The 24,036-nt window shown below is 52.3% G+C and overlaps 2 protein-coding genes across 3 annotated transcripts in view; both read left to right on the forward strand.

Moving 5' to 3' along the window:
- Nucleotides 1-11,153: 11,153 nt before the first annotated feature.
- Nucleotides 11,154-17,037, forward strand: TNNI2 (troponin I2, fast skeletal type). Its single transcript, XM_049820795.1, has 7 exons — nt 11,154-11,257; nt 13,004-13,033; nt 15,185-15,226; nt 15,519-15,647; nt 16,056-16,145; nt 16,280-16,456; nt 16,764-17,037. The coding sequence occupies exons 4-7, from the start codon at nt 15,525-15,527 to the stop codon at nt 16,860-16,862; spliced, it is 489 nt and encodes a 162-aa protein (XP_049676752.1). The 5' UTR covers nt 11,154-11,257; nt 13,004-13,033; nt 15,185-15,226; nt 15,519-15,524; the 3' UTR covers nt 16,863-17,037.
- A 764-nt stretch (nt 17,038-17,801) lies between these two features.
- LSP1 (lymphocyte specific protein 1) overlaps nt 17,802-24,036 on the forward strand; it is a 67,600-nt gene continuing 61,365 nt past the window's right edge. For both annotated transcript variants that reach the window (XM_049820758.1, XM_049820757.1), the window contains exon 1: nt 17,802-17,956. In XM_049820758.1, the coding sequence (XP_049676715.1) occupies nt 17,877-17,956 (80 nt within the window). In that variant the 5' untranslated portion in view covers nt 17,802-17,876. The remainder of the gene's footprint in view (nt 17,957-24,036) is intronic.

Below are 24,036 nucleotides of genomic sequence, written 5' to 3' on the forward strand. Positions count from 1 at the left end.
AGCCCAAAAGACAGAAGTAATTTGCACCGTGGGGAGCTGCGGGCACAATGCTAATCGCTCTGGTGGGGGAGGGAGCCTGGCGCATTAATGAAGAGCCATTAATATTGAAAAGCAGTTAATCTGCAATTACCCGGAGCTCCGTGGAGCGACCATCTGAGAGTTAAACTAACACAGTGAAGCTGAGGAAGATTGTGAAAACTCTCGATAGAGATTAATGACCTGAGCTTAACCATAAAAAGCTACTGCATCCGCTTCTTGATAAATATTCTCCAGGCTTCACCATGGCCTTGAGAAGGGAAAAAATGACAGGGTGGTTTTGAGATAGCTGTAACAAGTGGAGTGTGGCTTCTGCTGGGGAAACAGCATCTGCTGGCAGCCGCTAATGAGATGGAGGAGGAAATCAGTCACCTGAGAAAGACTTGTAAAGGGATGCTTTAAAGCCTCAACCTTCAGTCTCAGCCTTAAATCAGGCTGGAATGGGCTGTGCAGAAGGGAACATCTCCGAATTGGGTTTGGGGTCCCAAATCCATCACCAGGTTGGTTCTGGTGATGTTCTGTGGTGATTTAGGGTCATGCAGGTCCCAGAAGAGCTTTTGGAGGTGTTGGGAACAGGCAGTTCTTATTTGTGTGTGCGTGCGTGTGTGTGTGTGTGTGTGCTTTTTCCAGCTCTCCTTTTTGAAATCCTGGCCTTGTGGTTCACTGCATAATTTATGGGGCCGGGCATAAAAGCACATACATATTAGTCCCAAAATGGGCACGCTTGGAGAAGGTGCAGGGACATCCCTTCCTTGAGAAACATTACCCCCAATACCAGTGCCTGCCGCTCCTCTCTCCAGCTTTGGCCCCACTCAGAGCCTGAATCGCTGGCACAGTCCCGGGTGAGCAAAGCTGGCGAGGGAAGCCCATGGTGCTTTTAGGGGGGAAGCCAGGGAACCTGGGAGCAAGTGCTCAGCTGGGCTGGCTCTGGGCAGCTGGGGTGAGCCTTGGTGCAGTAATACTCAGCAAACTGATTTGTTTGCTCAAAAGGGAAAGGTGAGCGGGTGGGGATGATCTCCACCCAGCTCCAGTTTTTCAGGTACTGCTGAGGCTGCTTTCTTCCTCCACCATTGCTTTTCCTTCTCAGTCTGCTTTTGCTCTTACAACGAGGCTTTGAGCACTCTCCTCCTCTGGCAGGATCCTCTTAGTATCTGCTGGCAGCTGTTTGAAGCAGGGCTGGTGGAGCTGGGCTTCGTTTCGTGGCTTATTTGACCCAAAGTGAACACGGCCTGCTTGGGAGCCTGTTCACAGGAAGGCAGACAGCCCTGCCTCACATGCAAGCATCTCCTTTTCACCTCCCTGTGGCCTTGGCAAGGCTAGCTGTCCCTCATCCACCAGGGCCACATGTCTGAGCATCTTCTGCCTGTCCAGTGCTCCTCGTGTACTTGGGAGGGCCTAGAGCAGGAGGATTCCCCAGTGGAAGATGCAACAAAAGAGAAGTTAAAGGAAGGGGGAAACCAACTCCTCCTCAGCTTGTGTCTGTGCTGGATTCCCACGTCTGCATCTAGAGGGCAGGGCAGGTACGTGCTCTGAGCTGGCTCTCTGTATCTTCTGGTCTGTGGCCCCCGTTAGAGCCTCACCAGCCAAGATTTCTTCTTCTGGAGGTGGAGCATGTATGCGAGAGGGGAAAAAAGCTGTGATGCTGTGGTGCAAGCCCCTTCCCATTGCTGCAGAGCCATGCGGCAATGCTGGGGTGTCCAGATGGCTTTTTCTAGGAGGCAGGAGCCAGCCCTTACCTGATCCTGTACCACAGGGCAAAGGGGGTTTTGCTGGTGGGTTAAGAGGGGGCAAAAGCAAGTATCCAAAGCCAGTCTGCACTGTGCAAGGTGCCCGGGTGGTGGGTGGGAGGGTTTGTTTCTCTGCTTCACACAAGGGACAGTCCCTCTGCATTTAATTAGCAGCTTTGCACATTGGTGGCAAGGTGAAAAGCAGGACTTGGGCCAGGCAGAAGTCTGTTAAAGGAGATAGGAAGTACTGAAAATTGAGGTGTTTGCTATTAAGATTTATAAGCTCAATTATTTACATCCAGATCCAAGATTTCTGGCCTCCAGAAGTCCCTCCCAAAGCAAATTATTCCCTTGTTTAGTGATTTTTATGATATTTGTCCCTGCACTTCAGGAAATCAAATGGGAGAGCTGCACCAGGAGAAGGCTGAGCCTTATACGTGCTTGTCACCAGTCGTCTGCCATGGGATAAAAATGATTATGGGCTGTCATCGTTCAGCCTGAGTATGGGCTGGCTGTCCTCCAGCCACAGATTTTTTGGCTAGTCTTACAGTTTTTGAGAGCTAGAGAGTATCTAAGCTCTTCTCACCAGGAGCAAGCGTGCCCGTTTTATAAATATTCGTTAGCTAGCATCATTATGTCTTGCAATTTTATGGGCAAAACGTGTACTTTGCTATGCATGGGTCTCTGTTTTAAAAGCTCCAGCTCCTGGATTTGTGGGGTCTTATGCAGATTTGCAGCTTTTTCTTTTAAAGCACATTTTTATCCTTTGTGTTTGCGGGGAGCGGGGCAGAAATATATCAGGCTGCCTCCCGGCTTAAAACCGAGAGGATGGTTGGCTTTTGATTGAGGCTCTGGCAAAGTAGCAGGGGTCCCAGCAGCTGCCCGGACATGCTGCAAGCCCGGGGTTTGCCGTGGAAGGCTGGCAGTGCGTGATGGCAGAGGGAGGCCCTGTGCAAGGGTTGCTGACCACCGCTGAGGTCTGCAAGGTGGGTGGGAGGAAAGCCGGTACCCCTCGGCAGGAGCAGAGGAAGGGAGGTGATGCGATGTGGGCTGCAGCCAGTCTCCCCAACTGGAGCCCTGCTGTGTGCTACTCACTCTCAGGGGGGCCTGGCAGCCCCAAAACTACTTCTCCCAGGCTGCCTGGCATGCTGCCCTGCTGCTGGCTCTCCAGGGAGGGCTGCTTGGGGGAGATGGGGGTTTGCCTCTGGCCCCTCCAGCACCCACCAGCCCTGGCATCCTGCCCTTGCCTACAGTAAAGCACTGTGGTGGCGGGCGGAAAATTTGCCGAAGGGTCCTGGGTGACATCGGGCAGGAGGGATGGCTGCTGTTGGCTAAGCGGCCTCTGGGAAACTCCAGTGGGAAAGGGGGGTGCTGGGAAGGGGTGCTGGGAGAGCCCACCCGCCAGGTGCCGGTGGGAAAGGGGTGGAGGGGAGAGGTCATGCCTGGGTGCTGGGGTCTCTGGGGCGGGGGCACATGGCAGGGAGGGGACAGGGGCTTTGTGTTGAAGCTGGGAGCAGGGAAGAGGAGAGCAGGAGGGGGGCGGTGGGATGGTGTGCTGCTGCCTTTCAGGGTAATTGCTTCCTCCTCTGCCCTGACCAAGTCTGCTGTGGATGTGACTTTCAGTTTCTCAGATAGAGGCAAGGAGCCATGCCCTTATCCCTACCCTTATCCTTACTCCTTTCCCTATCCCATTTTTCCTACCCTTTTTTCCCTTTTTCCTGCCACTTTCCCCTGCCCCGACTGCTGCTGGGGCTCTTACATCTTCCTGCCCCAGACTGGGCTTGTTTTGCTTCTGAATCAATCTGGTGACACGGAGGCATTTTTAGGACCACTTTACATCCCAGTGTACCTTCCACTTCCATGGCAGGAATGGAGGATGGTTTCCCTCGTGGGGGTAGCAGCCTCCTGCCCCGAACAGCCCAGTGCAAGGAACAGGACTGATAACGGGTACGTGGAGATGCTCCCCAATGGCTCCTTCCATTTGAAATTTGTGGGCAGACCTAAAAAATCGAAACCTCCCATTTCACCATATTTCAGGTCTCGGCAGGAAGAAGCCAGGGGAGAAGCAGCATAAGAACTTCATAGCTTTCATGTTGCTGGCCAAAAAATGCCCCCCAAAGATGATCGGCATTACGGGTCAGTGGGTACCCATCAGTGATGACTTGTTGCATGTCAACAAGATGGGAATTTCTCAACCAGCCTTGCTAACTTCACGTAGAGGTGATGAAACCCCTGTGGGCATTTATTGCAGTTCTATTTGAGCAGAAACAAGCACAAAGTCAATTAGGAATAGGAGTTTAGCTGGGCTGAAATGAGGCCTTGAACTGCAAACAACCTGACCCATATCTTACTTTAAGTCCTGTCAGCAGTGTCAGGAATGATGGTAGGTTTGCAAACAAGTGTTTCATCACCCTGCTCATAAACACGGACATTGTAGATGTCCCTGTCTGAGCCACTTATCTAGGGGCAACAAGCCCTATGTGGGAAATCGGCACTTTGAGTCGTTGCTTAGGACAAGAAAAATTGCACCCTTGGAAGAGCCAGTGAAAAGCCCATTGCCTGTGAAGGAGGTGGCTGGTTCAGGTGGAGAATTCTGCCCGGTTGGCATCTGGGTTTGCCCTGGATGGAGAGCATTTTCCTCTTAACTTACATAAAAGTCAAAGCAGTTTAGACATAGGAGCCTGAATTTTGGCATGAAGGGGTGTCACTTAAGACAGCCCAATTAAAACACTTGGCCTTGGTGTTATAAAAAGCTGGTGGAGAATGTCACTCTGGATCTGACAGAAGACATGTTCATATCTGCAAAGGCCTCCTCTGAAGGTCTCTCTGCTTTGGTTGCACTCAACCCACACCACCCCTGACTTTTGTGCATGTGCTAAACTCAGGTCTGGCTCCACAGGGGAAAATTCATGTCTCAGATACCGCCCGAATTAAGCAGCATCAGGGATGTTCTTGAAAGATGCTTGGTGGGGTTGGGTGTTGAGTTTTCCTAGCTCAGCCCTCTCCTAGTCTGAGCTCATGTCCTCCCTTCCCAGGCCTCATTGCAAAGCACCTCCAGAAGACCTTCCAAAGGCCCATCTCCTTGCAGCTGTCTTCTCCCATAGCGCTCTCTGTGTTGTGCAGGTGGGTGAGGCTGCCAAGGGTCTTTGCAGCTGCCAGCTTTTTTATAAAATGTGGTGTCTAGGTGCACAGCACTTGCAAAAAGCCAGTAAGCTTGAAATGGGTAATTTCTGCAGAATCGTTGCCTACGTGGCCACTGGTTTGTAGGGCAGTTGCTGACCTTGGGGAGAGAAGAGCTTTGTGATTTATCACTTTCTTTCTTGGGCTCTATGGACACTTTTTCTTTTCCCTACTAACACAATATTGTCGCTGCTGCTTTGTTTTGTCACAGAGAGCCTGAAAGACCTTTTGAGAGCAGAGACGTGTTGCAGCCATACACATTTGAGCACACAGAGGTCTCAGCCTGTTCTCCAGACATGTTCTGGGTCACCTCCTGGTCTTTAGCAGGCTTTGAGGATGTGCAGACACACAGAGGATTGTGTTCAGGTGCCAGGTCACTGCAGTAATACTATCCAGTGGCAGGCTCGGTGGAAGTGCCAGAGGGATCACCTCCCGGCCGCATCAGCTGCTGAAGGTCTGGGCACGGACCAGTGCTGGGCAGAGATGTTGGCTTTCCAGAGGGCCTGCCAACTCAGGCTGAGGCTGCAGAGAAAGGGCCACACTGTGGTAGGGTCCAAGGCACCTTCTGGTCCAAGTGTCCTGGGTAGGTATGGGAAAAGCTCCTGCGAGGTGTGAGGTGTGTGCCTGTGGCTGAGCTGGGAACCAAGTGATCCTAACCCTGGCTATGAACACAGCCTCTCCGTCACTACAGACTGAAGCCCCTGGGTGCTACTGTGGTCAGAAGGGGCTTCATCTAGAGGGGTTTTCTGTTATTTGCCCTCTCCCTGCAGCTGCTCTTCACCCCTTTGTGAAACAGTTTGAAACGCTGTCCTTCCTCCTGGGTCCAGCTTGCAATGAGTTGCAAACCCCTCCAGCAGCCCACACCAAAGAGTATCCCTCTGGAGTGGAAGGAATCATTAAAATGCCTTGTTTCTCTTCAAGGCCAGTGTTTATATCGAAAGCACCTGCGTGTGGGTACTTGTGCGTGTCCATACGGAGTTGTTCTGTTCCTACAGGCTCTTTTCCAAACTTGGTGATGAGTAAAAGTGAAGCGCGTGAAGAGAAAGGTGGGAATGTGGTGTCCGTAGCCCTGCAACCTGGCAGGACACACTGGTCACTCTGCTTAGTGCCATCAGCAGGAGGGGATGACTGCTCCAGCAAGCCGGCACCCCAGGACTGGCAGAGCAGTCTGCAGGTCCAGGTGAACCTTTATGGTGTGCTCGTGCCTGTCCCAGGAGAATAGGATGGCTGGATATTTGGGCTGGTTATGTGCAAGGTCTTCAGGGCCTCTGGTGTCTCCTAGTGCTGCTGTGGGCAAAGCCAGCTGCCAGCTTGTGTCTCCTTGGCCATGCAGCTGGAGAGCCACGTTTCTGTAGTCTCACCAGCCCTTTCCTTTTTCTTGCAGATGGAAGAGGCTGAGAGCAGAGGGGCAGCCCACAGCACTGGTGCAGGCATACCTTTCTTGTGCCCACAGATCCAGTCCCACCACTGGTCCTCCTCCCCTGCCTTGTCCAGCAGACTCCCCTTCTAAGGCCAAGCTCTCCAGACACTTCTCCCTCTTCGCACCACTGCCACAGGGCTCTGAGCCCAATTCCAGCCCCCTGCCCCATGCCAGCTCCAAAAAATTCCTCAGGGGGAGCTGGAAGAAAAACCTGCAACCTAAGGAGCCCACTGGCCCAAAACCAGGGGAGCCTGCATGCTCCCCCTTCACAGGACCCATCATTGCTCAGATAACCGACTGTCCTGGTTTCAGCTGGGATGGAGTTAACTGTCTTCCTAGTAGCTGGTACAGTGCTATGTTTTGAGTTCAGTATGTGAAGAATGTTGATAACACTGATGTTTTCAGTTGTTGCTCAGTATTGTTTAGACTATAGTCAAGGATTTTTCAGCTTCTCATGGCCAGCCAGGGCACAAGAAGTTGGCACAGGACACAACCAGGGCACCTGACCCAAAATGGCCAACGGTGTATTCCATACCATGGGATGTCCCATCTCGTATAGGAACTGGGGCAGGGAATTGCCACTCAGGGACTAGCTGGGTGTTGGTCGGCGGGTGGTGAGCTATTGCCCTGCGCATCATTTGTACATTCCAATCCTTTTATTACTACTGTTGTCATTTTATTAGTGTTATCATTATCATTATTAGTTTCTTCTTTTCTGTTCTATTAAACCGTTCTTATCTCAACCCAGGAGTTTTACTTTTTTTCCTGATTTTCTCCCCTATCCCACTGGATGGGGGGGAGTGAGTGAGTGGCTGCGTGGTGCTTAGTTGCTGGCTGGGGTTAAACCACAACACCGACTGCACCTACCTGGGGAATCTTAACGCTGCCTACAGTGGGCAGGCGCTGTGCACAAACAGCACTTACAGCATCATTGACATGAGCAGCCTGCCCAGTGACCGCAGCCTGAGTGTCATCCCCTGCATTTGCCAACAGGGAGGATTCAGGCACAGCTGGTCATGTCTCAAGGTTGACATCCAGGCTCCACTCCATGGGGATCGTCATGAAATGGGGCAACCCCGCTTGCAGGACATCAAGTGCATCGAAGCCTCACTGGAGAAAGGGAATTGTGTCGTCATCCACTGCAGGGATGGTTACTCTCTAGGTCCTACTTGCATCATTCAGTACCTGATGGGTACTGTGAGGGCACAGTACCTGCTGAACATCCAGGAGTGTTATCAGGTCCTGCTGGTGGATTTGGAGATGTCCCTGCATCCTGAGGGCATCAACATCATGTGCCTGAAGTACTCCCTGTCAAGGAAGATGACATGGAGCTAAATGGACAGGGTGGCTGTGTTGTTTGGCAGAGGCCCTGAAAAGGAGAAGCCAAAAGCCTTAACTCCACCTCATGGGTACATGAGGTGACTGTAGCTGTGGGGTATGTAGGACAGCACTAGCACAAGATGCTGGCACAAAGGTGATGGCCTTCCTTTGTAGCAGTTCTTAGAGACTGGTGTAGGCAGAAGTAGAGCATGAGGATCTCTTTCAGAGATACACTGGAGGGAGAGGGAATGTCCTGGGCAGGATGGGAGCCATGTACTTTGCTTTGGTCTGATGTGATTTTGGGAAAGCAAAGGGCAGCCAGACATTGGTTTGCTCAGTGGTCCTGCCTGAGCTTTTACCATGAGAACAATTGCTGCTGAGCAGAAGACTTGTTTTTTTGCTAACAGTGTCATCCTTGGAAATAAGACATAGTGTCATCTGGTGTCATGTCACTCCATAGTGCCTGCCCACTTGATGCTTGTAGGATGTTGAAGAGGAGGCAAGGTGTAAGGGTGTGGGAGATGGCCATGAGGGACAGCGTACATGGATCCATCAGCCTAGTCCTTCCAAGATATGGTGGTTCCCTGGATGAGCCTGGCCCAGAAGTGCCACACCTGAGTCTCTCTAAAGCATAGGGCAGAACATCCTGCATGTGCCAGGTCTTCCCTCCATCTGGCCTCGCAGGTTGGTGAAAGTGCTCTGGGAATGGTGGACCATACTCATGATGCATTCCTCTAGTATGAGTGGAGGGGACCGAGGGAAGGGAACAAAGTCATCTGCTCCATAGGAGAGGTACCCAAGTGTGAATGGTGCATCCGTTCCTGGCCCCTGTGCAATACCCTCACTCGTGCTTCATATTCACAGAGCCGAGCACCTCTGTGAAGGGCTGCCTAGAACTTCCTTATGTCTTCCTTGAGTTTTTCTGCAATGAGCTTGTTCATTCGTCACTCAAAGGCTTACACTACTTCCCTTTGAAACCTCTGTCCTTCTTAATGTTAACCATAGCTCCTAACTTCGGGATGGTTTTGTTTTTCTGTTCTTCCTGGTCCTTACCGTGTTTCTTCCTCCTGACATTTTAGGTCTGGGGCTTCTTTCTTTTTCTGGGAGAGCTGCCCTACATCTTAACCTCTGTGCAATGTTAATTCTAGGGAAAGCCTTATGTAGATTCAGAGGCTCAGCCTTCTGCTCACCCTATTACCACACCTCACCATCCACTCCTTTCATATCCTACAAACACATCTGTATCTGTTGTGAGATGGACCCAAAACAAAATTTTGCTCATGAGAGTTCTTTCTTTGAACTGCTTTATTTAAGTATTTCAGGCCAACACTTCCCTATCACAAGGTGATAACCAAAACCTTGAACTCAGGGCAAATTTCTTTTGCTGTGCTGCAAGCCTGGACTCCAGGAGGTTCAGAAAGCCTTCATTTTACAGGGCTGAAGGAATCTCCTTGGGTGTAGGGAATTTTTTTAATAGAGAACTCCACCAGTTTGGATCCCTCCACCAAGAGCTGAGCTGCTCTCTGGAGGACCAGTGGGCCAGCAGTGGCTGTAATGTGTGTAGCTCCGTAGGAGCTAAAGAAAATGGCTGTAGAGACTTTGGAAAGAAAAATAGTTGGTTTAACTCTAGAGTCAAACATGGCTTATGGAGTTGGCATGGAGAGGTGAAGTGGCTAAGATGTTCCTCAATGGGGTGATTTTGGCTGTTGGCTGTTGAGGGTGGCTGCTGTCTGTCTGGAAATGTGCTTGCTTTGGTCTCTGTTTTTTTTTTGTTTTCTGAGAAACCGGCTTTAGCTAGGACAAGCAGACATTCCTCCTGCCAAACTGTCTGTTTTTTGCTGAAGTCCAGATGGGAGATGGGTGCTGGGTGCAGTGATGCCTCTACCAATGAGTCTTCCTCAGTCGCCACAGTGAGGTATGCTCCTGAGGGCTGCTGGAGGTTAACCTCCGTGTTTTCTAGGTCTGCCTGGAGCTGAAGACCCCTGTCTTCATTAGACCTTCCTATCTGGGGGACAGGAATGTGCAGAAGGTGGGTGGGGAGAAGGGTTGGATCAGGCTGATCCTTGTTAAAGCTCTTCCCAAGCCCAGCTCTTTCACTAGGTGCTGACCCACAGCCATTGCATGGGAGCCCAGATGAGGGCAAAAGCAGCCAAAATCTCTGCTGAACTGCATCTTTCCTGTGTGTTTTCAGGAGTTTCACAGTGGATTTGTAAAGGGGGTAGCTCAGATCTACAGCCCAGCATACACTGATACCAAGATGTTCACTACCCAAACCATCTACCTCTTGATGCTTCAGAGGGACAAATCCTGAATGCCCACACTAGGGGTTTCTCCCTCCTCTACCTGCTATGGGGGAAAACCCTTGCAAGACACCAGCCCCGTCTCAAGGACTTGCTCTTCCTTCACCGGCATCTGCAGCATTACTTGCACGATGCTGAAGGTGGTGAAACAGGAAGCCTGCATCAGCGGATTTGCCACTATCTGTATGATGTCTGAGAGGTGCCTGGAAAATATGGTCAGGCCCGTGTCTGAATCAGCCTAAAAAACCCTAGCTGAAAGGGGAGGGAGTGTCTGGGCTGGTGGAGGAGGGTAGGAGCTGTTTGGGCTCCTGTCTCCATGGGATCCCCTAAACACACACTACTTGTGCTGTGACCAGGGCTGGTGAATGTTTCCAGCTACATTTCCACCTGCCTCTCCTTTGGAGATATAGGTCTGGGTCATCCCATGGCAGGGATTACCTTTCTTGCTGGTAGTGTGGGGCTGCTCCCCCATGCTCTGCTGCCTCTCCCCAGCCCCCGCGCTGCAATGAACCTTGGGGCTGCCTGCAGCAGCTCCACAGGTTTGTTTTTTAAAAGGCATTAGCTGTGTTGAAATATTTCACATGGGGAAGAGCTGCAAATGTTTCCCATGTGGTAAGTGAGGTTAAAAGAGCGTGCTAGAGATGGGTGGCTTGCTCAGGGATTGCTCTTGCACATACTGCCAATGGTAGATTGTGGGGTGCAGCCTTTTCCCCCTCTTCATTCTTGAAGGTCTGAGCTGTTCCCAAACCGTTGAAGGCTAATGGAGCCATGCCCTTGTCCATGGATAAGCGACACTGTCTCCAAAGGGAAATTTTATTAGTGGCCTTGCAGGTGGATGGCTGTGTACAGGGAGCCCAGGCTCCCCACAACCTTGAAACCATATCTAGTGTGGCTGGTTGGTGGGAGGAAGAGGGAGAGGAAGGCTCCCTCCTCGGCACTCCCAAGGAAAAGCACCTCCCTGGCTCCTCCAGGGTTGCTCCGCTTGCGCACCCCACGGGTAGAAGGTGTCCTCCCCCTCCCCACCCCTCCATCCCCGGTGGCTCCCCTCTCCCCTGGGGCTGCCTGCCTGGCCTGCCCCAGCCAAGGGAGGTGCACAAGGGACTCTTGCACATCATTGGTCTGAGAAGGTCTCCATGCCCTTAAAGAGAAGGTGGATTTTCTGCTGAGCCACCCGAGAAGCCCTTTTATACCTCCTTATTCAGTCAGCTGTCTGCAGCTCTCCAGTCCGTCCTGTCTGGCCAGTGGGACTCTCTGATTTTCTCCTCCAGACTTGGGTGAGCCATTTTGCATGTCTCTTAATGACCCAGCTTGCTCTTACAGGGTGATGGGGGAGCAGATTCACTCACCTGAGTTTTGGGGAGATAAATACCAGGTGGGAGACCTGCTGGGAGAAATGGGGGATGCTATAAAACCTTCTCTACCCATTATCTGTTGGAGAGGGTCTGTGCATTGGAAAGTCTCCCTCTGACTTTTCCAGCGACCTTCTTTCTCTTTGGTTTCATGCCTTCCCCTCCCTTAGCTGGTTCTGCTCTGCAGCTTGCGTGGCAAGGGAGTTGCAGGCTGCCTAATGCTGACCTTCCTAGGGCCATAGGACATGGGGATCGTTGCCTGCGGTAACTTGGCAATGCTACCTACTTACACCCCTTTCTCCAGCTTCCAACCCGGTCTTTGCAGTGCCTTCCTCCCCAAAAACACCCTCAGACAGGGACTGACATCCAAATTTACCATGTCCCCCCCTAGAACAGGTGACTTAAAGCCCATGTTACAGGCAGCAAGCTGCAGCCTGGTGCTGTCCCCTCACTTTCTCAGCATCGCTGTCGCTGAAGTGGGTGCGTGCATGCGCGGGGCAGGGATATAAGTAAAAATAGCTGGCGTTCCTCAGCCGCCCCGTCCCTCAGCTGTAGCCCAGCCACCTGCGGTGGCTTTTGCTTTGCATCGCCCCGACCTCCCTGAGTCACGGGGGCTGGCACCGGGGAAAGGCTGCCGTCCGAGGAGACAGCTGCAGCTCCTTCTGCAGCTCCCTGACCATTTTTAGAAGCACTTTTCCTCCCTCCTCCCTAAAGTAATGTGATGGGCCTGCACATTTTCCAGGATAAAGTTTCCTTGGCCCTGCAAGCTGTGCCTCCTCCCTCGGGCATGAGCCCCCATTAACACTTCACCTCCTGACAGAGCCTCCCAGGTCTGCAGATGGCTGTGTTTCTGGGGCTTGCCTGCTCTGCAAAGGACTAGCTTAGTTTGGGCTCAGCTGACACTCCTGCATCCTTCCATTAGGAGATACAAGCAGGAGATATTGCTCTGCTAGAAAAGTAAAATTCTATTTACAGGGAAATAATTTACAGCAATAATTCCCTAATACTCTGCGTTGTACCTGTAAAATTTCCACTTAAAGGAAATGCAAGGAATCATCTGAGGAAACTCTTTATGCCTTTACCAACTCAATGACAACTTTCAACCCTGTTCTGCGTCATCTGTGCTGAGGTTGTTGCTACACACTCTGCTGCCCCATACAATGGGTGCATAGACTGGCAGCAGCATCCTCTGAAGTCCTTCATTGTCACCTGGGGTCACTGCCAACCCTCCGCAGGCTTTGGGGTATTTCTTGTTCACGAAGTGGGGCAAGGCAGCACGGCAAAGTGAAGCAGTAAACTGAAAATAGCTTCTTCCTCTTCTTCGTTGCATAAAATGGTTTCCTGGGGGTCAAACAAGAGACATACCTGCAGGAATTACTGTCACAAATTCCTCTTTTTCTGGCCCAGTGCCATTTAGTCTGGTCCAGAAGTCCCCCAGTGCTGAGGTTTGTGTGGCTGTGAGTAGGCATGTGTTTGGCTCTCATCCACAAACTGCAGCCTAGTTCCCTATGTGATGAAAATTTGGAGAAGTTGGGAAATAAGAGCAAACCTGTTCCTCTTTTTTTTTTTTTTTTTTTTTTTTTCTAGAGGAATCTTGCTTTGTTTTTAAACCCAAGAAAGTCACCATCAGCATGAATAATTGTGAACCTTTTTTCTTGGTTTTCATTGCAGGCTCACAACCATCTAAAGCAAGATGTCTGAGTAAGTTCCCATTTTTCTGTCTCTAATACGTTGTTGGCATTTAAAAACTTTTGTTCAACCCCCAACTTTTTGCGCTTGTTAAGATTCCTCTGCTTGTTTCCAGTTCAGATGCTAACTGCCTTTTTTTCCTCTTTCCCCTTTCTCTTCCTTCCCTTCCTTGTCCATCTGCTCTTCCTGAACAGTGAAGAGGTAAGTGTGTCTTGCTGGGGTTTTTCCTATAGTGATGCTCATGGCTCCAATCCTGGCTTCACTGTTCCTCCTTAGGAAAAGCAGCTGCTGGGTGGGGAGGGTGGAAGAATGGTTCATGGCAAGGCTTTCTTGCTGACTCCTCCTGGTAAAGATGGGAAGGAGAAGAAAAATCCCTTTTGAAGGTCTTTTCTGCCTCCTGGTTTGGAGTTAGACGGTTTTTTCCCTCCTTTCCTGCTTCCCCAGCAGGCCACAAGATGGTGCTGGGAAGGCGGTGGTCCGGAGCCGCCTCTCCTCTATCCCCCACCCTCCACCCAGCCCTTGGCCTAGCATCGTCTCCCTCCGCACACCTAGCCCCTCATTTTCTGCCCACCGAGCACTGCCAAATCGCTTCTCAAAGGCGATCCAGGGGAGACCTGGACCTAGGGGAGCGTGAGCAGGGTGGAGGCTGCATCCTTAGCAACTTTTCCCCGGCTTCTGGCACAGCTGGAGCAGGGCTGGGCTTGAAGCTTGGGGGTAGCTGGGGAAAGGCAGGGGAAAGTGTGGGAGGGTTGTGCGTGGCTTTGTCACTCCACGTCTCCTCTTTGCAAGTTGCTCCATCCTTCATCTCTGCTTGGCATCTTCCCATGTGTCCAAAAGACCGCAAGCTCGAGCTTGTCCTCACTGAGAGAAGAGAGGGTTTCAGGGACACATAGAAACTCCACAGTATGGTGCTGATGTCCAACAGGTGCTTTTATTCCCCATCAAACCCAGTGCCCCTAGAAAAGGCTGGGAGGGCACGCTTTGCTAAGGTACCAGTTTTCAGGTGGAGAATAAGCCCTGGGCTAACAGTGCCCAAGGGCTATATGCTCTTCATGGCCTGGATTCATATAAGTAAAATCCTGCCGGTTAATGGTGCACCGCATCTCTGAGCTGGAAGCCTTTTCTCTGTAGACCCCTCCAGTCCTGTCAGGAGGCCCTTAGCACCATTTGCATAGGCAAAACCTGTCAGATTTTGTTACATTTTGCTCTGCAGATCCTTATCCACTTCCTCCTCTATGCAGCACAGACTCACACCCAAACGCTGCTTTCTACTCCCCCACCACGGCATATCAGATGTCAGGGTACGTTTCCCCTGCCCCAGACACACGCAGCCTTGCTTGGTCGTCTGGGCAAAATGCTAAGGAAACAGGCGCAATGCAGCAGCACATCAAAGTTGTGGCTTCTTTTATAAATAGGAGACCTGTTGCTGCTGTTCCAGTGCATCATGGGTACAGAAGGGCAGGCTTGGTCTTCCAGGGTCCCCATATTATTTCTCACCTGGCATCCCAGCGAAGAGGGAGCTGGCTTGTGTCTTGCAGCCGCAGCCTCATGGCCCTCCACCTCTCCTGGCCAGACTATTCTCCAGGCCTGTAGACCCTGTAGTCGTGTCTGTCCTCCAGCTGTGATGAACCCCCTTCAGTGTCGCTTGCAGTGGGTCTTTTCAGCTCCAAGACATTATGCAGCCTTCCTGTTTTCACCTGCCTGTCTGTCCTTCTCACCAGATGTGCCAAGGACCACTCAGAAAGACATCCCACAGCTCCCACGTGCCCAGGGGCATCGCTTCTGTTAGCTTGAGTGCAAAGCAAAACACAAGTCTGAGTGAAGAGGAAATTAGAGAAAACACTAAAAGTCCCAAGAAGCCAAGTTTGAAGTTATATTTTACATGCTTATCTTCAAGTTTGTCACCCTCATTATCTTTTCCTGTGGCACTTTGTAGGTTTTAGCTACCTGAGGCTGGCAAAGCTGGGTTCAGCAGGGAGCCTCTTCTTTGAGTGCCACTGGTTTGGGGACCACCTGTGTGTCAAGCTGTCTGTCCTGGCTGGAGCCAGATCCCTGCCAGGGCTGCAGGTCCTCAGTGGACTGGCAGGGCTGCATGGGGGAAGGGGACAGAAAGGGGAAGGGACACTTGGTAACCTGCTTTTCTCTCATTCCTCCCACTTGCAGAAAAAAAGGAGGGCAGCCACTGCCCGTCGGCAGCACCTGAAGGTACGTGGCACTGCTGGGGCTGGGCGAGGTGTGTCCCAACCATTCCATCTCCCATCCCGGGCCAGCCAGTTCTCAGCATTCTCTCTTCTGGAAAAGACCATGATGCACAATGTTGGGGCCGCTCACCCCACTCCTTACTGGGTCCCCCCCAGTATCCTTTGGTTGGAGATGCTGGTATTGATGGGGAGCTCCCCAAGCTGCCTCTCCACCAGAGCTCTCCCTCCATTCCCAAACCCCCTGCCCTCCTCCCTTGCCTCTACCCAGTGTTGACCATCCTCCTGCTGCCTTCCAGAGTGCTATGCTCCAGCTTGCTGCCACTGAAATAGAAAGAGAAGCAGCTGCTAAAGAAGCGGAAAAGCAAAACTACCTGGCAGAGCATTGCCCTCCTCTGTCACTCCCAGGATCCATGCAGGAACTTCAGGTAAGTACTTCTTTAACCCTTTCACTGTGTCAGAGCAGAAAGGATTTGGCTCCATCAGTCAGCCTGGTGGATCTTGAATGGCTTTCCCATCTTGACCCCCTTCTCGCCTGTGGGTGCCCTAGAGCTGGCTGGATGTGGAACTGGCTTGAGAAGCAGCTGGAGTCTCTCTGCAAAAAGCAGGGGTCTGGCTGGCAGGAAAGCTGCGCTTCTAACAATGTGTTGAGGCAGCACTTGCATGAAGCCAGTAGCATGGAGACTAGGAGGTGGCCTGCAAGCCATTCTTTGCCATCTGGTCTTGACCTCATCTAGTCTTCTGGACTGAGGTCTTTTAGAGCCGGAGTGGTCAGGAGAGAGGAACCACATGTGTGGGTCCTAGCAGTCAACATCCCTCTCTGCTTTTCCTCCCAGGAGCTGTGCAAAAAGCTTCATGCCAAGATAGAGTCAGTGGATGAGGAGAGGTATGACACAGAAGTGAAGCTACAGAAGACTAACAAGGAGGTGAGTTTTCCCCAGAGCCATCCCGCAGGGGAGTCTCCAACCCATCCTTCCTGCCTCCCCACACCACTTGGGTCCATCTCACAAAATCCACGCCTTGCTCTCTCTCTGCTCCCTCTCATTTAATCCCCCTGCAGCTGGAAGACTTGAGCCAGAAGCTCTTTGACCTGCGGGGCAAGTTCAAGAGGCCGCCCCTGCGCAGGGTGCGCATGTCCGCTGATGCGATGCTGCGGGCCCTGCTGGGCTCCAAGCACAAGGTCTGCATGGACCTCCGAGCCAACCTGAAGCAAGTCAAGAAGGAGGACACTGAGAAGGTACTCCTTCCCTCTCCCCTGTGCCCATGCAGGAGTTGGCCCCTGTTTTTTGGGACTCATGCCTCCCTGTGTGATAGACAGGGTTGAGCGTTAGCCTTTCTCTGTAATGTTCCTCCTGCTCAATATTTTCTCCTCCGGAACCCATGATGTTGAAAAAGGAGGGTGCAGCCCAAAAAGATGTATAGCATGGGTGGAATTGGGTTCCTCTAGCTGACATGAGGTTTTCCACGGGTGGGCATGGCCCTGCCTGGGTGGGTTCTCACCCCGGGGGGCACCGCTCTCACCCATGTGCCCATCCCTCCCCCAGGAGAAGGACCTCCGTGATGTTGGTGACTGGAGGAAGAACATTGAGGAGAAGTCCGGCATGGAGGGCAGGAAGAAGATGTTCGAGGCTGGCGAGTCTTAAGCACCTGCCTCTCCACACCCATCCTCTGCTCTCTCCTGTCCACACCTTCCCCCCGGGCTCAAGGGCACTGACCGAGTGCTGTTTTTCTCTGGTTTTGCGAAGAGCTGCATCCTGGCAGCAGCAGTGTAAATAAAGCTTTGGCAGGAGAGGCGGGTGTTGCCTGCCTGGGGGGCCAGACCCCGAGCCATGCCATGGTGCCAGCAGGGTCTGCCCCTGCCATGGGGATCCTGGTGGGGACGGGAGACTTTGGCGGGGGCCGTGCTGTGGGGATGGGGATGGGGGACCTCTCTGATGTTGGTCCCCTCCAAAGCTGGAGATGCTCATTGCCCTTGTTGTGGGGAGAAAAGGCTGAGGCCGTGCCACTGTGCTCTGCTGGCATCCTCCTGCCAGGCTGTACCACCAGCTCCTGGCCATGTCCTTCACCAGTGGCGAAGAGACAAAAAGATAAGAGGCTAAGCCCCAGGAGGTGTTGCAGAACCTCCACCCACGGTAGCAACAGCAGGAAGCCGTGGGGTAGGAGCCGAGGTGGGAAGGGAGGTGAGGGGTGATGGCCGCAGGGTAGAAGCAGACTCTTCAGCTCCAGCAGGCTTTGAGAGATGCAAAGTCGGGACAAGCTCGGCAGCCTCTGTGGCAGCATCCTGGTACTGGTGCACTGCAGCGTGCTGCGGTTTAGAGATGCCGGCTGTCCCCAAAGCTGAGGGAGCAGCAGGTCACTCCTCTCCTTGCCATGGGGGGGTGTCCCTGCCCCCAGCTTTCCCTTTGGGTTAGTCCAGCACTTCCTGATTTCAAGCTGCTGGCAGAGGCAAAGCATTAAAATAGTCCCAACAGTTTTAAAAAAAACCAAAAAAAACCCCCAAATTTGCCTTCCGTCTGCCCCTCTCCCATCCCCCCAAACCCTCAGCCCATGAAGTTTCCGGCACAGCTCACTTCTGCTGAGCACAGGAAAAGCAAAACGGTGGCAGCACCCTTGCACCAGGGCTGTCCGCCGGGCTGCCGTGCCACCCGGGGGAGAAGATGTCGGACTCGGAGGGGTGCCAGAAGGGTGCGGAAGGTGTGAACCAAGTGGGAGATGAATCCCCTGGGGACAGTGAGAGGTGAGGCCTGGGGACCTGGTACCCCAACACTACAGCTGCCTTCCAGTCCCAGGAAACGGGGAGGCTGGGAAACTGGGTGGGGGTGATGGTGGGAAAGGAGGATGCACAGCCAAAATGATGATGACCCATGAGGCTGAAATGGGTCAGATGCTCTGGCCGGCTTTTGACAAGCTCCTCCAGCTAGGGAGAGACTTAGGCTTCCTAAAGGTCTCATCTCCTTTGAACTTCAAAGCCCTTGGGAGGGGGTTGATCAAGTGGGGAACAGCAGCTCCAGCAGTGGGCAAGCTCAACGAGGGGTCTGGCGGCCTGGACCTGCTCCACAGCTGAAATCAGCCCCATCTTTCAGACCAGTGGGTGGAGATCAGCTGCTCGCTTTCCTTGCAGGAAATGCTGGGCACATCTGATTTCTTGCTGTCCCCTATGTCTCTAACCAAATTAACCTAGCAATGTTTTAGGCTAGTGGCTGTAAGGTTGTACATCTTCCTGTGCCTCCACTCTGCTTTGTTGCTTTATCAGCAGAGATTGTAAAGTTTGGAGTCTGTTCGCTCCAATGCAGTAAGGTTTCCATGGGGGTTAAAAGAAGACAGATCAGTAGCGGAGACCACATCTGCCTGTGATGGAGGCAGACAGACATAAGCTCAGCTGAGGTATATCACCCAGAAGTACTCAGATTTGGACTGGATTCAGGCTGAGCATCCAGCGAGTTGGGGGTTGCCTGATTTTTTGCCTCCAGCTTCAAAGCTAACATTAGCATTTCTCCCCAAGGCTTCTGAAAGCCAGTGCAGTTAATGTTGATGGAAGAAAACCCCCCTTGAGTGACAGTGAGAGGAGAAAGGTGTGTCATCTCCTGTCGCTAATGGTTGCAGTAAGTGTTTTGGCTGACACCTGACAGCAATTAGCCTTGGCTGAAGACTTGACTGGAAGCTTCAAAAGGTGCTGGAAGGCTCCATGCATGATTCTCTGCTGAAATGAGGGGGAAGCCTTGGCTGCTGGGGGAGCACAGGGGCTTCTCAGCGTGATCTATGCGATTCCCAGCGTAGCTCCAGCCTGGCTGTGCCTCCGCCACAGGCTCAGCTCACCTTGCAGAAGCAAGGAGCAGATGCTGGGGGTGGCCCAAGGCAATCGTGCAGCAGCAGGCGCAGGTATGCCAGCACAGCCAGGGCCAGCAGCAGGGGCTGCTGGTGGGGCAGGGTCAGCTTGTTCCCTTCTCTGTTTCCTGCTAGAGTTTCAGCTAAATAAGAGGCTGTCTGGAGGGGTCTGTTCTGTAGCAGTCCAAATCTTGCAGCCTTTCGAAACATGTTTAAAAAGTGTGTATGTGAATACTGATGGCAGGGTGGCACATCCCTTCCTCCCTAGCTGCATTTTAGAATTTTAATGAAATATGAAACTTGATGGCAAAAGTAGCGAGCAAAAATAACTTCCTTTTTGTTTTTAAAATACGGAGAATTACTTTTCCTCTCAATTTGTGTAATAGTTTCATGTGCAACTCTAAACTTCTCCTGCTTTTACTCGCGCTATTTAAACGCTGGTGATTTCCACTCCCAAAATGGAGGAAGGTAGCATTTACTTGTTGTTTGGGGCTACCTTTTCTCACCCTGTGGCTAGCTCAGCTCTCTTATCTCCTCTCCTTGAGATCAAAGCTCTTTTCAAGCTGACCCGTGTATGGATGGAGTCAGGACAGTGCTCCTAAAACAGCTTAAAGTATGCTGGAGGTGCGAGCAGTGAGTCTTGTGATGGACCTGCCAGGAGAGTAAATCCCAACGCTCGCTGGTGTAAATGCTCAGTTAGGAGACATGGGGAGAAAAAAGGTGCTGGGTTTGCTTAAACAATGAATCTTATCTATTTAGCTGTGCCCAGTGTATATAGAAGAGGCGCTCTCACTAGAAAATGTCCTAGGAATCCTAATTTGGACATAGCTTATTCTGTTTCCCCATACAAATAGGGATATGCTGGCAAAGTCTTGCTGACGCCAGCGTAACACCACCTAAACCAAACCGGTGTTATGCTCTCTTCCATGAACTGGAATTGCTACATAGGAAACTACTGCTGTGTAAGCCTGATGTGAAAAGAAGTGAGAAGCTGTGGGTTGCTCTGGAGAGGTGGCTGCTTGGGTTGTCCTGCCCTGATGGGACACCATAATGCAGGATGAAGGAGGCAACCCTCCTGCCTTGACAGCAAGAGGTTGGGAGCTTGAGGTGTGGGAGAAGCCTGCCTTGCACCAGGGCTGGATAATCTGATACGTATTGGGTCTGTTACTCAGAGCAGTCTCCATAAAGCTCTGGAGGCATCAGGTAGCCCTTGACCTTAGTTGCTACACCCATGGTTGTGCCCATCCCTACCGCTTGGGCTGTGCTCTGCAGGATATTCTCACCTGAGTGGCAGCACAGTTCATGAGGAAGGTTTCTCTTGTCTATGGGGTCTGAGATGAGAGACTGGCTTCTCCCAAATTCCCCTGTCTTCTTCCTTCTGGGGTTTCCCACCCCATGAGCTGCAGGGAGCCCTTGGCAGCCCATGTATGGTCACTGCCTGGGAAGAGGCTCTGCTGTGCTAGCAAGCCCCAGGCTTTTCTTTGCCTTGTCTATTCCCAGCTGTCTTGAATTCTCCAGATCCTTAGAGGAGTCTCAAGGGTCCTTGCTAGGATGACTGCTGTTGCTAAGTATACCCATGGCTGGAAGGAGGTTGCCTGGGAAAACTGATATGTGGAGAGTCTTTGGACCCCTCGGTGCACCAGATTCCTTGGGGGAGGGATGCCTGATCCCTGCTCAGGAGTAAGTGGTCACAGTTTGACCCAGCTGGGCTCATTAAACTGGAAAAATAGTAGGGAAATGAACAGGGGAGGGCCAGATGGATAATTTAATGAAGCTGGGCAATACTTTAGTGTTTCCAAATTGGATATAGGTGCTCTGGCAGTGGCATCAGGAATAAAGAACTGTCTCTAATTATAGGGAGGTATCAGGTGCCCTCACTGCCCCTTTCTCCTTGGGTTTAAAAAAAAAAAAAGCCTGACTTGCCTTGCCTTGCCTCTGAGCTTATTTTGCAATGTAAAGCTATGGGTTTGGAGGTGTGTGTGTTAAAGTAGGGGATCGCCCAGCAGCCTTCATTTGAATTTAACTTTTTTTAAACTGCAGAAGACTGGAGGGCTGGCTGTTTTAAAACTCTTAGGGTGAAGTCTGGCTCTGGAGCTTGGGGGAATCCCTTGCTCCTGGACTTTGGAGAGACCTGGCTGTGGGGAAGGGTGGGCTGGCTGTCCCAGGAAGCATCCTCGGGGCTGGTAGGAGGAGGTTTTGCCAGACCAGCATTGCTGGGGTGGGGGGTGGTGCTGGGGCTCCTGCTCCTCTGGAGGAAGGGGGGCAGAGGCACAGCCCAGCCTGTACCCCTGTGGTACCCAACTCCTCTGGCTGTGGGGGCCCAGGCATCCTCTGGCCGCACCCAATAAGGGGGTGAGCTCTGCTTGGCCTGATTTGTCCAACAGCACCAATAAATCTGGAGCAATGAGGAAAGCGGAGATGTCCAGGCAGAGTTTTGGGACATGGCAGGGTTTTACCACTTCCATGGAGCAGCCAGGCATCCCCCAAGGTGGAAACATCCCCAAGGGAGAGCTGCTGTCAGATGATACGATGGCACTTTGGGATGGGGATGGGGGTCCTCGCCTTGGGACAGCTCAGGGTCTGTTTTCAGCTGTGCTGCCCACATGGGCTAAGCTGTGTAGTCTTTCCCAGGTTTGTTGCAGCTGAAACGGGAGGATTTCTGCTCCATGGGAACAGCTGAGTTCAGCCGAGAGATGTGCTGGTTTGGGAAGGTGGGGGGAAGGAGGGATTTTCTTCTACCCCCCTAGTCTGGGCATCCTCCCCAGCCACATGGTTTTTTTTATGGTGTGCTGCTTCAGAGGGCTTCAGGCCTTTCCCAGAATCTGAAAGCCCTTTTCCTAGCAGTAACTGGAAGGATAGAAGGTATCATGGCTGGCTCCGCAGCAGCACTGTGGTTAACCTCGGCATGCCCTGGAGATCCTGGCCCCCTCTGCTCTGACCCCCACTGACCCCGCTAACCCAGCCCTGGCCGATGCTCTGCCTGCATCCCCTCTTCACATCCATCACCCTCGTGACCCATGTGCCTGGCTTTGGGGTCTGTGCGGTGGCTGGGTGGGCTCCTTGCTGCCTTGGTGCTCTCCCCAGAGCTGGGCTTGCTCCCAGCTAGGCACTCATCCAGCCTGGCTGCTGCCTCCGTTGGGACACTGACTTGCCTCTGGGCAGACCGCTTGGCCAGGAAGTGCTCCGAGGCCTTCTTGGTGCCATGTTTTCATTAGGAGCAGCTTTTTCTTTGGGGGGGGGGGGGGGGGGGGAGAGTGTCCTGGCTTGAAGAAAGTTGTTGCCCAGGTTCCAGGGGGATTGGTGGCTGCCAGGCTCCTGGGACTCTAATCTGGCTCCGACTGACAGTGCCAACCTGCTGTGATCTCAGGGGCTCAGAGAAAATGCCACAAGGATTTGCTGCTTTCACTTCATCCTCCACATGTAGCCCTCCCAGTACAGTCCGGCTATGTGAACCTGCCTGGGAACGACAGTGCCTGCTCGCCCAGTGCAGGCGAGGAAGGGCTCTGCTCTGCCCAAGGCAACACCCAGCTTGCACAGCAGCTCTGACCTCCCATATCTGCAGTTTCTGTTCCCTTAATATGAGTCCAACAAGCTCCTCATCAGGCTGAGTCTTTGGGCTCACTGAGGAGGTGCTTTGGCATCCTTTGAAGCCAAATGCATGGGAAATTGGCTCTCATGGGGTGGTCCTGTTCTCCTCAAGCCCTTCACAAGGAGAAACCTTGAGGTTTTACATTAATGAAAGGAAGACATAGGGGTGTACTTGTGTGATAGGGACTCAGGGGTCTCTTTACCCACGTTGTGTTCTGGATCATGGTCATCTGGTCTATGGGTCAAAAATCTGTCCTAGGAGCTGCTGCACATGCCGGGAAGGCAGCTGTCCTGCATGGCATGACTGCAGTGTGATCAGTACGAGAGCAGAACCTACAGTGCCCAACCAAGGTCAGGGTGTCCCCATGGTGGTTGTTCTGTGGCTATCCCAATGGCCTACTGCCTCAGGGCAAAGAGGACAGGTTATCTCTACTGCAAGGCCACACTGCTGAGGTTGAGATGGTTAATAAGGGGAAGAGATGCCCTAACTGTAGGACTTGCCCACTGTGGGCTGGTTACCCAGAAGAAGTGGTTTCTTACTGGACCCATGTGACATCTGTCAGGCCTTGGCAGGTGTCTTGGATAACCCAAGACATCCTCAGCGGCACTTGACACCTATGTTTAGGCACCCGAATTGCTCCCTGATTTCCCCATATCACCTAGGAAGCACAGGCCACAGCTGAGGTTTGAGCTGAGCTCTCCCAAGGCTTGGCCAGATATCTTGCAGTCCTCAGGCTTTCCGGGTGCTCCACAGAGGCTCAGTCACGAATGGGTTAACCAGCCCCGCTTGGAGCCTGTGTGTGTTTTTCTTGCCAGTGTATCCGTCCTAACACACACCAGATGTGTGAGGCAGCCGCTGGAGTGTCTTAATCCCAGGTTTCGGCACTCGGAGTTGTCTTTCTCACGGGCAGGTCTGCAGCGGCTTTCTGGGGGCTCCACCGCTGCTCGTGCAATGCCTGAGCAGGGAGGCTGGCAGCCCCCATCCTCTGCAGGAGAATTTGCAGCAAGGCAGGATGAAATATCTTCTGTTAATTGCTGCTTTAAACAAGTTGCTCCTGGGATGGGCTGCTGGGGCTGGCAAGCAGAGCTGATGCCAAGAGCTCCATCTTGAGCCGTCTGGGGTGAGTGTTAAACCCAGGAACTACTTGGTTTCACCCTATCTCAAAGGAGCAGTGGTGGTTCATACCAGCCTGGTGTGTCTGATAACTGCCCAGGGAATACATGGGTAAAGAGGAAAATACAGGAGCAAACCCAGGTGGATTTATTAATGAATAGAAAGGCAGTCAGTGGGCTTCTGTTATTAGCTTGACTGATGACTTGCACCCAGTGGTCTAAAAACTTGGAGCCACCTGGGAGCAATGGGTCTGAGATGTGCAAGATTCGGTTTATTTGGAGCTCAGTTTA

Source organism: Accipiter gentilis, chromosome 17, assembly GCF_929443795.1.
Source record: "Accipiter gentilis chromosome 17, bAccGen1.1, whole genome shotgun sequence".
Taxonomy (NCBI): Eukaryota; Metazoa; Chordata; class Aves; order Accipitriformes; family Accipitridae; genus Astur; species Astur gentilis.